We start from the raw sequence: 15,649 nt of genomic DNA on the forward strand, positions 1-15,649 counted from the left end.
ACTCTATCCCACTCAGTGCAGAACTCTGGGTCCTGCAGATTAAACTTCGGTAAGATCTCCTAAACGGAGTTAATCAGGGAGGGAATCACTTTTGAAATTAAGGTATAGTATTTAAAAATATAGGGGCGCCTGGGTGGCTCAGTCGGTTAAGCAGCCGACTTCGGCTCAGGTGATGATCTCAAGGTCCATGAGTTGGAGCCCCGCGTCGGGCTCTGTGCTGACAGCTCGGAGCCTGGAGTCTGCTTTGGATTCTGCGTCTCCCTGTCTCTCTGACCCTCCCCCGTTCATGCTCTGTCTCTCTCTGTCTCAAAAATAAATAAACGTTAAAAAAAAATAAAATTAAAATAAATAAATAAATAAATAAATAAATAAAAAAAATAAAAATATATATAACACTTGTTCTGCCAAGATGGGACAGTCCTATCTTCCCTATCTTTCCAAGTACAACCCCCACACCGGATATTACGTATAAAACAAACACAAGGAGACTCTGGAAGATGGAGAGAGATGGCAGACAGGCCGAGGACCCGAGGATGACGCGACAGGACTCTGGGGCCCTCCCTCATCTGGAACCGACAAGGCCGGCCACACGCAGGTGCCGGGGCCGCGGGCGAAAAGCGCTCACAGAAGCCTGCTCTGTAGCCAAAGGGCAGGACAGGGGGCGGCCGGGTAGGTAGAAATGACGGCAGCCGGACCCCAGGAAAGCAGGGCCCCGAAAGTCTGATCCTCACGGAGCTAAAAGGCACCCCAACAATGGCCATGGTGGTATCGGAGAAGGGAGCCGGGACTTTTATCCCTGCGAGGTGGTACCAAGCGAGAGCGGGTGGGGAATCCTGCCGTGGCGGCCGTGTCAGAGGAGGCCTGAGGGAAAGCAGGACTCTCACCAACACCAGCAGAAACGAAAACGCCCCCACTGTGGCATCCATGGAGGCAGAAAGGGGACCGTGGACTTGGACCCGGCAGCGATGAGGCAGCAGTGCCCCCCTGCCCCGACCGGAAGACTGACGGAGAGAAGGCCCGTTACAACATGAGGTTTAAATAAAGCACAGGCTGTAACAGCATAATATGAAATCGTCCTGGTTTCAAGTATCACTTGCCGTACCAAGAACCAGGAGATCTCAAACAGAACGAAAGAAAACAATCAACAAACGTCAATCCGGAGAGGACAGATGTCAGGGATGACGATTTTAGAGCAGTCAGGACAAAAATGCTTCAATGAGCACTCACGAACATGCTCGGAACAAGTGAAAAACAGAAACCTGAGCAAAGAAATAGGAGGCGGAGTCCTGCAGAGATACTAGAACTGAAAAACACGGCAACCTCAAGAAGAGCACAGTGGGTGGGCTCAGCCGCAGACTGGCGGCGGGGGTGGAGGAAAGAATCAGAGAACTGACAGATGTAACAACCGAAGCTAGCCGTGTAAACCTACCCGCAGAGAAAACGGACGAGAGAGGGCAAGCCTCAGGGACCCGTGGGGCCACGACAAAAGACGCCACACTGCGTCAGGGGATGCCCAAAGGACGCAGATTTGGCAAGAAGCTGAACCCTATGGAAAAGATGAGCGCGGGGCGCCTGGGGGGCTCAGTCGGTGAAGCGTCCGACTTCGGCTCAGGTCATGAACTCGCGGTCCAGGAGTTCGAGCCCCGCGTCGGGCTCCGTGCTGACAGCCGGAGCCTGGAGCCTGCTTCGGATTCTGTGTCTCCCTCTCTGACCCTCCCCCACTCATGCTCTGTCTCTGCTCTGTCTCTCTCTCAAAAATGAATAAACATTAAAAAAAAATTTAAAATAAAAAAAGCTGAGCGAAATTCATATGGGTAAACCCAAAGAAATAAACGCCAAGATTATAGTAAAGCTTCTGAAAACTGATGACCAAGAAAAAGTCTTGAACGCAGCCCCCTAAAATGACACTTTACATAGAAGAGAAAAATAACAGAGCGACAGATTTCTCATCAGAAACCATGGAGACCAGAAAAAAGTGCCAAAATATATTCCAAATACTTGGAAGAAGAGAGCTGTCAACCAAGAACTCTGTAACAAGCACAGATATCCTTCAGGACTGAAGGGGAAATCAAGGCTTTCTCAGTTGAAGGACAACTAAGAGAATCTGCCCCCAGCGGACCTCCCCTAAAGGAATGGCTAAAGCAAGTTCTCTACCTAGAAAAAATAAGTAAAGAAAACAAAAGGAAGAATCTTAGATTATCATGAAGCAAGAAAGATCACTAAGTAAAAAGTATGAACAAGCACACTAGGGTTTTGTCACCCTCCTGAAGTTTTCTAAATTATTTTGGATGATTTAAGTAAAAATTACAACACTGTCCAGAGGCACCTAGGTGGCTCAGTTGGGTTGCGTGTCTGTCTGGCTCTTGACTTCAGCTCAGGTTATGATTTCTCAGACAGAGAGATGGAGCCCCAAGTCGGGCTCTGTGCTGACAATGCGGAGCCTGCTTGGGATTCTCTCTCTCCCTCATTCTCTGCCCCTCTCCCACGAGTTCTCTCCTTCTCTCTCTCTCTCAAAATAAATAAACAAACATAAAAAAAATTACAACACTGTCTGATATGGCTTTCAATGTATATACCAGAAATACTTTAGCAATTACATTAAAGGGACGCCTGGGTGGCTCAGTCAGTTAAGGATCCGACTCCTGATTTCGGCTCAGGTCATGATCTCACAATTCGTGAGTTCGAGCCCCACACTGGGCTCTGCACTGACAGTGTGGAGCCTGCTTGGGATTCTGCCTCTCTTTTTCTATCCCTAAATAAGTAAAAAAATAACATTAAAAAAATAGAACAATTATATTCTAAACAAGGAGCAGAGAAATGTAAAGGAAGGTACCGGTTTCTCTACTTGAACTGGTAAAATGATGAGACTGCAATGTGATAACTTATGTGTGTACATAATGTCATATTCAGAGCAATGACTAAAAACAAACAAACAAAAACTATGCAGAGCGAAACACTCAAAAACACCATGGGTAAGTAAAAATGGAATTCTAAATAAAACACGTTCACTTAACTCCCAGAAAAGAAGGAAAAAGAAAACGGACAAAAAAAAAAGATAACAAATAAGAAACAAAAAATAAAACGCCGTAAGAAATGCAATAATGATTTTAAATGTAAATGGCCAAAATACACAATTTTTTTTTCTTTACAAGATTTAAAAAAACTTCAAGTTAATTAACATATAGTGTGCTATTGGCTTCAGGAACAGAATTTTGTGATCCATCACTTACATATAACGCCTGGTGCACATCACAAGGGCCCTCGTTAATAAAAAACACGGAACGCTTCACGACTGTGTGTGTCCTCCGAGCACAGGGGCCGGGCTAATCCTCTCTGTATCGTTCCAACTTCAGTACATGTGCTGCCGAAGCGAGCACCAAAATACACAATTTAAAGAGAGACTGGCAGGGTGTTATTAAACATGACCCAACAATATCCCGCCTATAAAAGAATATACAATAATAATGTCGTAGTGAAAGTATACATATCACATACGATAAATACACCACGCAAACATTCACCAGAGAAAGCAGAAGTGTCTATGTTAATATCTTTCAAATCAGACTTTGGAACGAGGAAAATGATCAGAGACCAAGAAGAACATTATACAATGATAACCAGGATCAATTACCCAAGAAAACTTATCTTGAATGCGTGCCGAACGACAGCTACAAAAGATGAGAAGCAAACAGTGATAAAAGTGAAAGGAAAAATAGACAAATCACAACCACAAAAACCGTAGAACTACCATACAGAAAACCACGGGTAAGGTTAGATCCGATCTCAACAACGTCGTCAACTAATGGGATCTAACTGGCGTTTATTTATAAAATAGTCTACCGAGCAACGGCAGAATATTCTCAAGTGACCGGGGAACATATTCCTATATAGACCACATCACGAGTCATAACACAAACTGCAACAAATTTCAAATCTCCAAACACTTGGAAGCTAAACACAGCTTCTAAATAATTTGTGGGTCAGAGAGTCTAAGGTAAAATAAAATACGTTGAACTCAATGAAAATGAAAATAAACACATCAAAATGTGTGGGGCAAGACCAGAGTAGTACTGGAGAGGGAAATGCAGAGCACTAATGTATCAGAAAAGAGGGAAGATTCAAGCCAACAATCAAAATTCCCAACTGAAGAACCTAGATGATGAGCAAAGGAAACCAAGAGAGCAGAAGGCAGGAAGTAATGCAAGAAATCGATAGGGCTGAAACGAACAACACAACAGAGAAAAGTCAGTAAGACAAAGAGCTGATTCTTTGAAAAGATAAATAAAATGGACCATCTCTAGCAAAACTGCCTAGGAAGAGAGTAGACAGATGACCAGACAGGAATGAAATGGGTCATCACTTCAGGCTCTGCAGACGTTAGAAGAATAAGGATATATTAAGAAGAATGCGACATACATATGTTTGATGACTGAGAAGAAATGTACCAATTCCTTGAAAAACACAAACCACCCCAACTCACCAAAGGGACACTGATAATTTGACCAGCTTTGTAAGTACTAAACAATTGATTTCATATTTAAAATACTTCCAAAAATTAAATCTCCGGGCCCAGTTGGTTTTACTGGAGAATTCTACCAAATAAGGAATTAACAACAACCTTATATAATGCCTCCAGAAAATACAAGAGGGAATACTTCCCAATAGATTTTATGAAGTGGTCTCCTGATGCCAAGACTAAAGTCTGAAAAAAGTAAACATCACTAGCCATCAAGGAAGGAAATGTAAACTAAAACCACAGTAAGGTATCTCTACACACTTGTCAGAATGGCTAAAATTAAAAAAAAAAAAAATAGTGACAATACCAAATGCTTCTGAGGATGTGGAGAAACCTGACCATTTATATACTATCTATGGGAATGTAAAATGGTACGGCCACCCTGGAAAACAAGTTTGGCAATTTCCTAAAAAACTAAATCTGCAATACCACGTGACCCAGCAGCTGAACTGGGCGGCATAGAGCCCAGGGAAATGAAACCTATTTTCCCAGAAAAACCTGTACAGAAATGTTCATAGTAGCGTTATCTGTTAGAGCCCCAAACTGGAAACTGAGATGTCCTAATAGGCGAGTGGTTCAGCCGACTACGGCGCCTCTGTACCACAGGATACGACCCTGTGACCAAAAGGAATGAATTCCTGATCCACGCGATGCGGGTGGGTCTCTGGAGAATTAACGCTGAGTGAAAAAAGCCGATCCCCAAACGCTACCTACCGTATGACTGCACTTGTACAACAGTCTTGAAAAGACAACGTTACAGAAAGGGAGAAGAGATTAGTGGTTGCCAGGGGGTAAGAAGTGGGGGGTGAGGGGTGGGGGGGCAGGGGTGTGGTGACATGAGGGACCCTTGTGGTGGTGGAAATGCTCTGTATCTTGACTTTTTCAATCCCAACATCCCAGCTGTGAAGTAACCACTGGGGGAGACCGAGTAAAGGGCACACAGAATCTCCGTATTATTTGTCGTAAGTGTCTGTGAATGTACGATTACGTCAGGGTACGTGAGAGGAGCCTGGGTGGCTCAGTCAGTGAGCGTCCAACTCGAAGAGTTCAACTCAGGTCATGACTCTAGGGTCAAGGGATAGAGCCCCACATCGGCCTGCTTGGGGTTCTCTCTCTCTGTCTCTCTCTCTGTCTCTGTCTCTCTCTCCCTCTCCCTCCCTCCCCCCCTCCGCCCCTCTCTCCTGCTCATGTGCACACACCCTCTCTCTGTCTAAAATAAAACATTTAGATATATAAAAAACGGATACACGAAGTAATGTGCACACAGACTCAGCAGAGTGACGGGCACAGACCTAAGTACGTGAACAGCCACCGTGCTGAGCCTACTACCGGTGAAGCTTTATTAGCGTTTACTAAAAAGAAGAAATACAGCCCTGGACATATGATCTACGCGTAAGAATTTATCAAAAACAATTTGTCGAATAATTTACTGAACACCGCCTCTAGTGTTCCTGCTTCCGAGTGAATTCCGGGCAGAATACTTGAAATTATGAAATACTCGAAGACAGAGACACTGGACGTCACGTATGGGAGAATCATTAAGTTGCCTCACTGACTAGAAACTGAAGCTCTAAGCCACTGGGCAGGGCAGCTGGACGTGAACGCAGCCTGGGTTTGGCGGCCGTGAAAAGCACAGGATTTGGGACCTGACGGAGGAATCCCACAAGTTCAGCTGCAGCTTTTTTGGGGCTTGGGATTCACAAAAGGATTCAAAGTGAGGCTGGATGACACCGTACTTGCCACACCTAGGCTTTTACGAGAAACCTAGGGCTACGGTTTAAATCAGCAGCTCTCAAGTTGTGAGGAGTCTGACTCTCTCACTACGGATACGACGTTCATAAATCCCCTGCTTCCACAGTCAGGTCGGGAAACCCTCACCCTGACGCGGCCACAGGCCGGTGCCCCGGCTGCCGCAGGCTGTGGGGGGGAAAGGCACACTTGTCCGGGAGCCCGGGCAGGGCCAGTGCCGCCGCGTGAGTCCCCCCAGGGAGCGGCCGCGGGGCGGTGCGGGCGCCACAGGAGGCTGGGCCCCGAAGCCTCGTCACTCGGACCCTCTTCTAAGCTCCGACCTCTGTTCGTTCGCTTACCGAGCTGGTGCTCACCGAGCACGACGAACGGCAAACGCCAGGGGAGGCGACGCACTCGTACACCCCGCTGGAAGGGCCACGGGGGAAGAGGGGCGGGGGGCGCGGTGCGGGTGCCCACGTGTGCGTGCGGGGGGCCGGAGAAGCACAGGGACTCTGAGGGGCGGTGTGAGTACCCACGTGATCATGGATCACACAAACACCAGACTCCTCTGGCTCCAGGATCTTCTCCCATGCGGCGGGAGGCCTCGGCCTGGTCTGAGAGGCTGGGGAGGGCTTCCCCGCAGAGGCGAGGCATGTGCAGGGTGAGCAGGAGCAGAGAGGAGCGGCAATGTTCTAGGCACAGGACTGGCGTGTGCAAAGGCCCCGTGGTGAGAGGACACTAGCACGGGAGGCTGACAAGGCTACAGCACGAATGCCTGAGGAAAAGGGTACAAAATGAGCCTGGAAAGGTAATCTTGAATGCAGTAGTAGATTGAGCAACCAGGTGGGTGGTGATCACGGACCCTTCAAGAACACTACCGTCCTGTCACCGAACCGCAGAGAGAAGAGAGATCGCTGGCCTCACCCGTGGCAAGCTTGGCCTTGTGGACGTCAATAAATAAAATCAATAATTAAAAATGCTTTAGGCCTCCTTCTAGGGACAGTCTCGTCAATTGCGTACAATCACCTCGCTGAAGTTACTATATATTTCTTTACCCAATAAAAAGTCAGGATTATCTCAGGCAGAAAACCTCCAACAAAGGCATCCTCCGGGAGGATCACCGTCATTCCCAAAGGAAGTCTGCCAGAAACGTGGGTAAAAGTTACTCACACAAACACAATGTCCCCTCTCTTGGAGTACGCAGGAATGGCACTGGCGATGGTGGCAAATCCGTACGAGTAGATAATGGCTTCTTCCGTCTGCATGAACTTTGCCAGGCGGTCTTCCAGGTCCAAGTGCACATCTACAGCAAGACGTTAAATGGTTAAGACACCTTCTAATTCCTCTTCTTTAAGCAGAAGGGAGAGAAAGTAAGTTCAGTTTATTAAGTCTCGTTAATGATACCGTCACCTTACGGGCAAAACGAAACTGCTTCTGAGTTATAAATGATGGGAGATCCGTTTAGATAACTCTTGGCCGAAACGATTTCTGAAATCGGAATGGGATCAGCTACGCCTCTGTCCCCGAAGCGTGCTGGTGGGCAGCTCCGGCACTGGGTTTCGCTTCTGCGTCAGCCAGCGCGGGGATTCGAGGCCCAGCGACCACCTGCTCTGACTTCTCTCAGCCAACCGCACCGAGGCTTCACCAATGTGCGACACATGAATCTATGAAAGCCTTTTTTGCATGTTAGCAGAAGGTACGCGCCGGACATCAGGACAAGCGTTAGCCAGCTTCAAAAAGGAAACGTCAAAGAACCCACGTACTCCAATCAAGGCGGTGCCCCCTCGTCTACTAGCTTATCGGGACTTCCCTGTGCACCTGCTATCACTCCGCAGCACTGACTTTTCTGTTTGGATTTCTATTTAAGCGGACTGGGGACTTCAAACGTATGGCACAAAGAGAAACGCGGTGTTCTATAGGAGCCGCTAGAGAAGAATGTTGGTTAAGGTGGGAACACACTGTGCTCGCTACACTGGTACCTCTCTCCTCCCTGCCCTGCTTCTTACGGCCGCTCACCTTCCCTGGCCCTGCCACGAGGCTGAAGGCCCCGGCGTGGAGGGCCCAGCGAGGTCTAGAAGCAACAGTGCACTGACCAGCTTTGCCCTGGGGCCCCCAAATGAGGCATTAGCTGGGAGACAAGAGGACTTTTCAAACTTCCTTTAGCTCTTTTAACTACAGCAGGACCCAGGTCTGGAGAAGGAATCAGTCCCGCCGCGTGCCCCGTGCAAGCACAGGAGTGCTACAGGAAGCATGCGGCCAGGCCCGCCAGCCCCGGAGCTTCAGGGGAGAAAGGGAAATTGGAGGTAGTAAAGGCAGACTGAGAGGCCACGAAGGGGAACACTGGCACATGGCTCAGGGGACCTGGCACTCCGGGCAGTGGCGGGGGATCCAGACGGGTCCCGGCGAGGGTGCCGCAGAGGGCGGATGGCCCGACAGAGCTATCCCAGACCATGTCAAGGCCGCGTGCGGGGAGCATCACTCCAGGGGCCTGCCCTCCACCGACCACGGGTCTCCCGGAGAGCAGGGAGTAGGAGGGGTGCCCCACAGAGACAGGTGAGAAGCGGGGAGACACGAAGCCTGAGCGACTGAGACCCGCCAGACAGGATTTACCCTAGCTGGTTCAAGCCTGACCGGACTGAATACTCCCACCGTAAGGGATAAGACACACAGTCAATGGTCAGGGTAAGGCTTCCACCACCTTCCAGACAGGAATAAGTGAGCTAAGTTAGTGTAGCTATAAGAAATACGGAATCAACTTCTTGGCACATCTGAATAAAGTGTCTCAAATCTGTAAACCCACTCACTGGTCGATTAGGGACACACTAACCTTATTGTGATGCTTTTTAATTAGTCAAAGAAAATTAAGAATGAAAGAAGTTTCAACTTCACAACGGGTTATATTTTTAAAAGACGGGGGGTGTCCAATAATCTTCTCATTCGTTTATCAAACATGCAGTGACTGGGGCGCCTGGGTGGCTCAGTCGGTTAAGCATCCGACTTCGGCTCAGGTCATGATCTCGCGGTCTGTGAGTTCGAGCCCTGCGTCAGGCTCTGTGCTGACAGCTCGGAGCCTGGAGCCTGCTTCTGCTTCTGTGTCTCCCTCTCTCTCTCTGACCCTCCCCTGTTCATGCTCTGTCTCTCTCTGTCTCAAAAATAAATAAACGTTAAAAAAAAAAAATGCAGTGACTATCACATAAAGACAGGTGGTCTGACGAGCACAGGATCGGGGAGAAATACAGGGTTTCTGGCACCTGACAAAGCGACACCTCCAGGAGAGGCAGGGTGCGGCTGGCACAGGGGAGCTCCACGCCCGGGGCAGAAGGTTCGCGCCCTCAGCCCCCTCTGTACTCACCAGTACCACACACGCGCCGTGATTTCGGACTGAAGACCAAGAACGCTGGGCTGGGGATGAGGGATGGGGTGGGAGCCAGCTACTGAGTGAGGGGATGGCAGGACACAGGTGCCCCCCACCAAACCCCAATTTGACGGCCAGAGACGCAGAGTGAGGAATTCGAGAATGGAGCAGTACCCAGAGAAGAAAATAAATTGAAGCCCCCGGATGCACGTGCTTCTTAGACGATGCTACCGAACTGTGAACACGAACGGTCTCTCCCGCTCCACTCAAGTGATGACAAAAAAACGAAACCCGCTTCTTCCTATTTGCAGGTAAAACGTACCCCCACAGGGCCTGTCACAAAAAGCACACGAGGGGCCGTCTGATTTCCATTACCAAAAGGTTACCGCCATTCGATAGAAAAGACATTCCACGACACGAACGTTCAGCCAGTCAGCGTGGAATCTTACAGTAACATTAAGAAGACCACCTCCCATTTGATCGAAATGGTATCGACAGGGTGCTGAGCTCTTCAAGCACAAGGTCTGTGACGTCCACACCAGGGTCCGAGGACACGACCCTGACCCTGGCACCGCCCGCGACAAGACGCTGCCAGTGGGATCTCTCAATCGGACAAGAGAGAGGCAGGCGGCCAAACGCTCGAGAACAGGCCCCCAACCCCCCCTCCCCCACGCGGAGCGCGGGCGCCTCCCTCATCCCTAGAGCTGTGGCTCCTGCCCTGCAGGCAAGTCCCCGCCACCCCCACTTCTGATCAGAACAGGGCGGGTCCCCGCAGGAGGCCTCCGACAAATCCCAAGTCTGCCCCACATCGTCCCCATTTAGCAGATGGATAAGCCGAGCCACAGTGAACTGCTCTCACCCACCAGGTCCATTTCAAAGGGAAAAAACATGCTATGGACACAAACGTTTTTGCCAACTACAAAAAGGACCATAAATCATTCTGTAGACTCCACTTTAAATGGCTCATTTTTTTTCACCGATTAGCGACGAGAAAGTAAAACAATCTTGGCTTACTTTCAGGGCTCTAAGAGTTAGTTACCCCAGCTGATGAAAACTGTATGGTAGAAAACGCTGTGTATACTCATGACCGTTTTTATGTCACTGCCGTAACGTGGTTAAGAAAATTCTCCACAAGAAGTCAATGACTTACTGATTCTCGTCTTTCCCAAAAGTTTGAAAAAGACCGGCCTTTTCCTCCAGGTACCTAAAGACACTGGGTTTTTGCCGCCGGCAGCCTTGCAAAGCAGGTTTTGTGACAGGTGGGTACGGACAGCTGCCCTTGATGTGTGACAGCTACGTCGTGAGACACAGGGAGGGGAGGCAGCAAACAGGAAAAGGGCCGTGCTCTCCCGCTCCCGACGTCTGTCCTCCGTGCGGACGATCCAGTCCACCCGCTGGTGCCACCGGTTTGCAAGAAGCGCGACGAAGCGCACATCCTCTGCTTCGCCGCTAGGAACCAGCGCGGTGGGGAAGACCACGGAGGCGGGTGCCCAGAGAGCCCGTGGGCCCTCCCCGCGCCCGCTGCCCTTTCTAGCACCTGCCCCGGAACCAGAAACCTAGAGATGGGACGCAGGGCCGGGACAGGATGCCTGGCACCCAGGGTGGGGCCTGGCTGCAGCAGTCCTCCCAGGGGGCTCCGGCTCTGGCCTCCCGCCTCTCCCCAGGTGGGGACCCAGGGCAGGCCTGACACTGCCCCGTGCCTCTCCAGCCCTCCTCTGTCAAACAGGTCACAGTCGGACCTGCCTCAAAAGATCGTTACCAGAACCACGAGTCACGGCCCATGAACACTCAGGAGAAGGCCTGGCATGCAAAAACCGATAAGCCGTTTAAGCGCTTGTACAGTTAAACCAGTATTCGTAGAATAAAAAGAGGCTTCCTTTTAAAAAGAAAAAAGCAGTTACACTCTTCTACTTGAGTTGTCCAAACCCCGGATGTTTAAGAACTATCACGTTACAGGCACTTTTCTGTTTTCCAATTATACAGGATCCCCTGTTTTATTCTAATAAGAGCTAGAACAGCTTTCTGGGTTGTTTTCCAAAGGAAAGACTATAAAACAGTCAACTTTAGAACAGTTTAAAAACAACTACATTTTTTCTTAAGGCTTCTATACTTTTGTGCTTCACACTGTTTTTTTTTTTTTTTTTTTATAAATCCCTCGAGACTTGGACTTTTCTTAAAAGTACAAATAATATCAGTTATGCACTCATTACAACATAAATACAGTGCTGAACGTTTTCCACAATGTTTTCACATGCAGTATCTTCTGTGATTCTTACCAAAATGTTCTAAGCTGTGCAAACAAGGATTGTTCCCCTCCTACACTGACTGCAAAAACAATCAATCCCAGACCGGCTGCTAAAAAGAAGTGGCAGATGTAGGAATTTTATGACCAAGTCTTCTTCCCGATAAAACATGCAGTCAGGGTTCAGCTGACGGCTTTGAAACAAAGCAAGAAAATATTTTGAAAAATAAACGAACGATTTACTTGTTTACGATTGGCTCTAGAACACAATTATCCCTCGCCATGAAACGCTGCCACTAATTGTGTTTTGATTTAGTTGAAGAGCAAAGAGCCAAGCAGGCATTGTATATGCAAAGCAGATTCTGGGAAACCAGCGATAAACCTCAGGCCCATGAGATCTGAGCCTATTCAAAGAAAACAAACAGAGAAGTTGGATAAGAGAAAGCATCAGAGTGCAGGGGACCTCATCAGCCCTAGAGGAAGGGATGTGCACTCTACAACCTGACAAATCCACTGGCTCTGTTCTCAAACACACATTCAAACAATAAAGGGGAAGGTGGGGAGGCTTGTCATCACTGGTCCTTAGGATGATAAGAACTTGCTGAGTACCACTTGCCAGAGGCGGGACAACATCCAGCCTAAAAAACTAGATGATGTTTGATTTGTATGTTTGATTTTTTCTGTTGTTGATTTTTTTTCTGTATTAATCATCTAATATGTTACTATGATATAATAATTAAAAAGAATATAACATTAAAAAGAAAATTATAATTTATAACATAAAGGAGATTTACAAGTGATTTACGTTTATTTTTGAAAAACTGAGGAAAGAGCTCAACAAAGAAGTATTTTCATCTTTAAAAACAGACATCTGAATGTGTTATTTCCAGGGGGAAAAAAAGGATGAAATTAAAAATAACTTTCTGGGGGCCCAGGGAAAGAGGCCTTCGGCCACAGGGGCGCACAAGCAACTTCAAATGAGAGGAAAGGGGTCCTCAGTTTGCTTTGTTGGTCAAAGGGTAAATATACCATAAATATTCAGAATAACTTAATTGTGGAGGTTTATTCTAGAGATTTAAAATTTAGTCTTCACTTACCTTAAGTACCTTCTCTGTACCCAACACTGAAATTTCAAGGTAATTTAATATAACTGTAATATAAGCAACTCCTTCCAGAATAAAGAAAAATATAAAAAACATACTGTCAGGGACATCTGGGTGGCTCATTCAGGTAAGTGTCCAACTCTTGATTTCGGCTTAGGTCACGATCCCAGGACCATGGGATCAAGCCCCGTGTCGGGCTCCATGCTGAGCATGTGGCTGGGGATTCTCAATCTCTCTCTCTCCCCCACTCTCCCACTCATGCTCTCTCTCTAAAATAAAATTTAAAAAAATAATAATGACATACAAACTATCCTGTCGGAAAACCAGAACGTGAAAACGTGGACAATAGCCACACGAGAAAGAACAGAGGTGACAGGCGCGGGCGCCTGTGAAGGAGGAACGACATCAGCTTACCAGAAGGACAGCGCGCTAGGACCCGGGTCCTGTCACAAGGCCATCACACCGCAAGCCCTGCCAGCCCGCCTCCAGCCTCCGCACTGACGCCGCCGTCCGTCCGAACCTTCCGCTAGTTACGACCCGGGAGACCCGGCCGAGGACGCACAGTACAGAGGGGGTGACACACAGATGTGCTCATTACTCTGCCCCTGGGGACCCACTCAGACCCCTGAAAATCCAAATCCAGTTTAAAGTTCCAACAAAATCACTCCAACTGCGAGGCACGGAGCACGTGCGGGTTATGCCACCATTTGTTTGGGGAAATGTGTGTACGGAAGGGGTTTGCATTTGCCGAAACAGGTCTCTGGAAGAATGAACAAGCAGCTAACTACTGACAGCAGCTGTCTTCTGTGGGGTAGAGACAATGGCGGGGAGAAGCCTTTGACTCTCTACATAAACCTTCTGAAGTTTATAGCATGGGCTGAATTATTCAATCAAGAATATTAACTTACAAACCATCCACTACAGACCTCACGTTTGGGAGCACGTGACAACCTACTGGGTGATCCAAACAGAAAGCTGACTGGGCTATTCTACCAGCTCTGGAAAAACTGGTTTGGAAAAGCTGAAACATTTTTTTTTTCGTGACTTGATTTGGCATTAAATCTGCTATCTATCCTCTGAAATGAACTCCGAAGCAGGGGCCAAGGCCACACGTGCAAATAAAATCCACAAGAAAGGGAAGCTTGTAAGAAAACTATTTTTTTTTTTTTACCCCAGCAAGCAAATCATAGAAAATACTGTTGATCAGATAACAGCAAACAACCCCATAAAAAATGCCTTTTCTAGTTTTCTAATACTATATCTCTAGGAAATAATTCCCTACCAATAAAAACCAAGCAAACCAACCGTGTTTGCACTAGACTGGGGCAAAGAGGGAGGCTGATCTGCGCTCTTGATGTCTCTGATCTTCCCATAAGGACTCGCAGTCAGGATACTTGGGTTTCTGGCCATAGGCTGAAATTAACGAGCTGTGTGACTGTCAGGAAGTCAGGCAGCCTCTCTGAACTTTGTGTGCTGCTTCTAAATGGCCGCAATGCTGGAATAAAAGATTTTGCAGATCTTTTCCAGCTTAAGATGCTCGGACACCAGCTCTGTTGTCTGTTTCCAATAAAAATCATTTAACTTCTAAGCTAGCTAAGGAATAAAGGTGTTCCCTTAAATAAAAACACCTAATTGTTTAAGTGAAAAAAAACCACACGAAGGCCTAGAAATGGAAGTACAAATAGAAGACGGAAGAGATTTCCCGGCTGTCTTCCCCACACGCTGACGCTGCTACGCCAGGAAATTATTTCCAGTAACATCTTCATTTGAACAATTATGTAACGAGGAGGCTGCCCGGCTGGAGCCGTGTTCCAGCCCCTCCACGGCGAGGCCTCACCTAGGTTCTGTGCCACACTGGAGTGTGGCAGTGACACGCGACGCCCCCACCTGCCTCGAAGGGACCGCTGCACGCACCCCTCCCCCACACCCGTGGCGCGACTTCAGCCAGGCGGACGAGCTCGGTGCCCCCTGGCACTGGAGGAAGACGACGAGGAAGAACCAGGTTCCTGCACGACTATGAAGAGCGGAGCCACCTGCCGTCACACACACAGACACAAACTGGGTCTCTCGGGGCACACCCAGCAGCAGCAGCAGCAGCGTGAGCCTCGCCCTCCGGGAGACGGTGCACCTAAGGCACCTGTGTCTTTTCTCGGTGAGAGACGCTCAGTCTCAGACCAGGGCCCCTCCCGCCACGATGCCGAACACGGACAGCACTCACCCACCCAATGTCACAACGAATCCAGGATATCTTTCCCAAGGAGCTTTGAAATCAGATCGAGTCAATTCTTAAAAGCAGCAGTTTGGAGGTGCCTGGGTGGCTCAGTTGGTTAAGCATCCAACTTCTGCTCGGGTCATGATCTCGCGGTTCATGAGTTCGAGCCCCGCGTCAGGCTCTCTGTCAGCACAAAGCCTGCTTCAGATCTTGTGTCTCCTTCTCTCTTTGCCCCTCCCCTGCTCACATGCACTCTCTCTCAAAAATAAACATAAACATAAAAAAAAAAAAAAAAGCAGTAGTTTGGAAGAGAGGGCAGAAACATACCGAATGTGCCGTAAAACCCTCTAGGCCCGCAGGTCCCCACGCCGTACTTCCTCAAGGACACCAAAGCCGCTGCCTTCGTGCATGTAAGAAAAATCAGGTTTTAATAACGTATCTTTCAGAGTTCAAAACTGACATATCCTGTTCTTCAACCCACATGGCAACCCAA

General features: G+C 48.2%; 1 protein-coding gene and 1 non-coding gene across 2 annotated transcripts in view; both read right to left on the reverse strand.

The window, feature by feature from the left end:
* Positions 1–15,649, reverse strand: part of SPTLC1 (serine palmitoyltransferase long chain base subunit 1) — a 53,960-nt gene that overhangs the window by 22,688 nt on the left and 15,623 nt on the right. The window contains exons 5-6 of the mRNA XM_053907746.1: positions 15,484–15,556; positions 7,415–7,547 (exon numbers count right to left, since the gene is read on the reverse strand). Coding sequence (XP_053763721.1) covers positions 7,415–7,547; positions 15,484–15,556 — 206 coding nt within the window. The remainder of the gene's footprint in view (positions 1–7,414; positions 7,548–15,483; positions 15,557–15,649) is intronic.
* LOC128778695 (U6 spliceosomal RNA) lies at positions 3,271–3,377 on the reverse strand. Its single transcript, XR_008424425.1, has one exon. It is a non-coding gene; the product is annotated as a U6 spliceosomal RNA (small nuclear RNA).

Source organism: Panthera pardus, unplaced genomic scaffold (genome assembly GCF_024362965.1).
Source record: "Panthera pardus isolate Hobbes unplaced genomic scaffold, ASM2436296v1 HiC_scaffold_20, whole genome shotgun sequence".
Taxonomy (NCBI): Eukaryota; Metazoa; Chordata; class Mammalia; order Carnivora; family Felidae; genus Panthera; species Panthera pardus.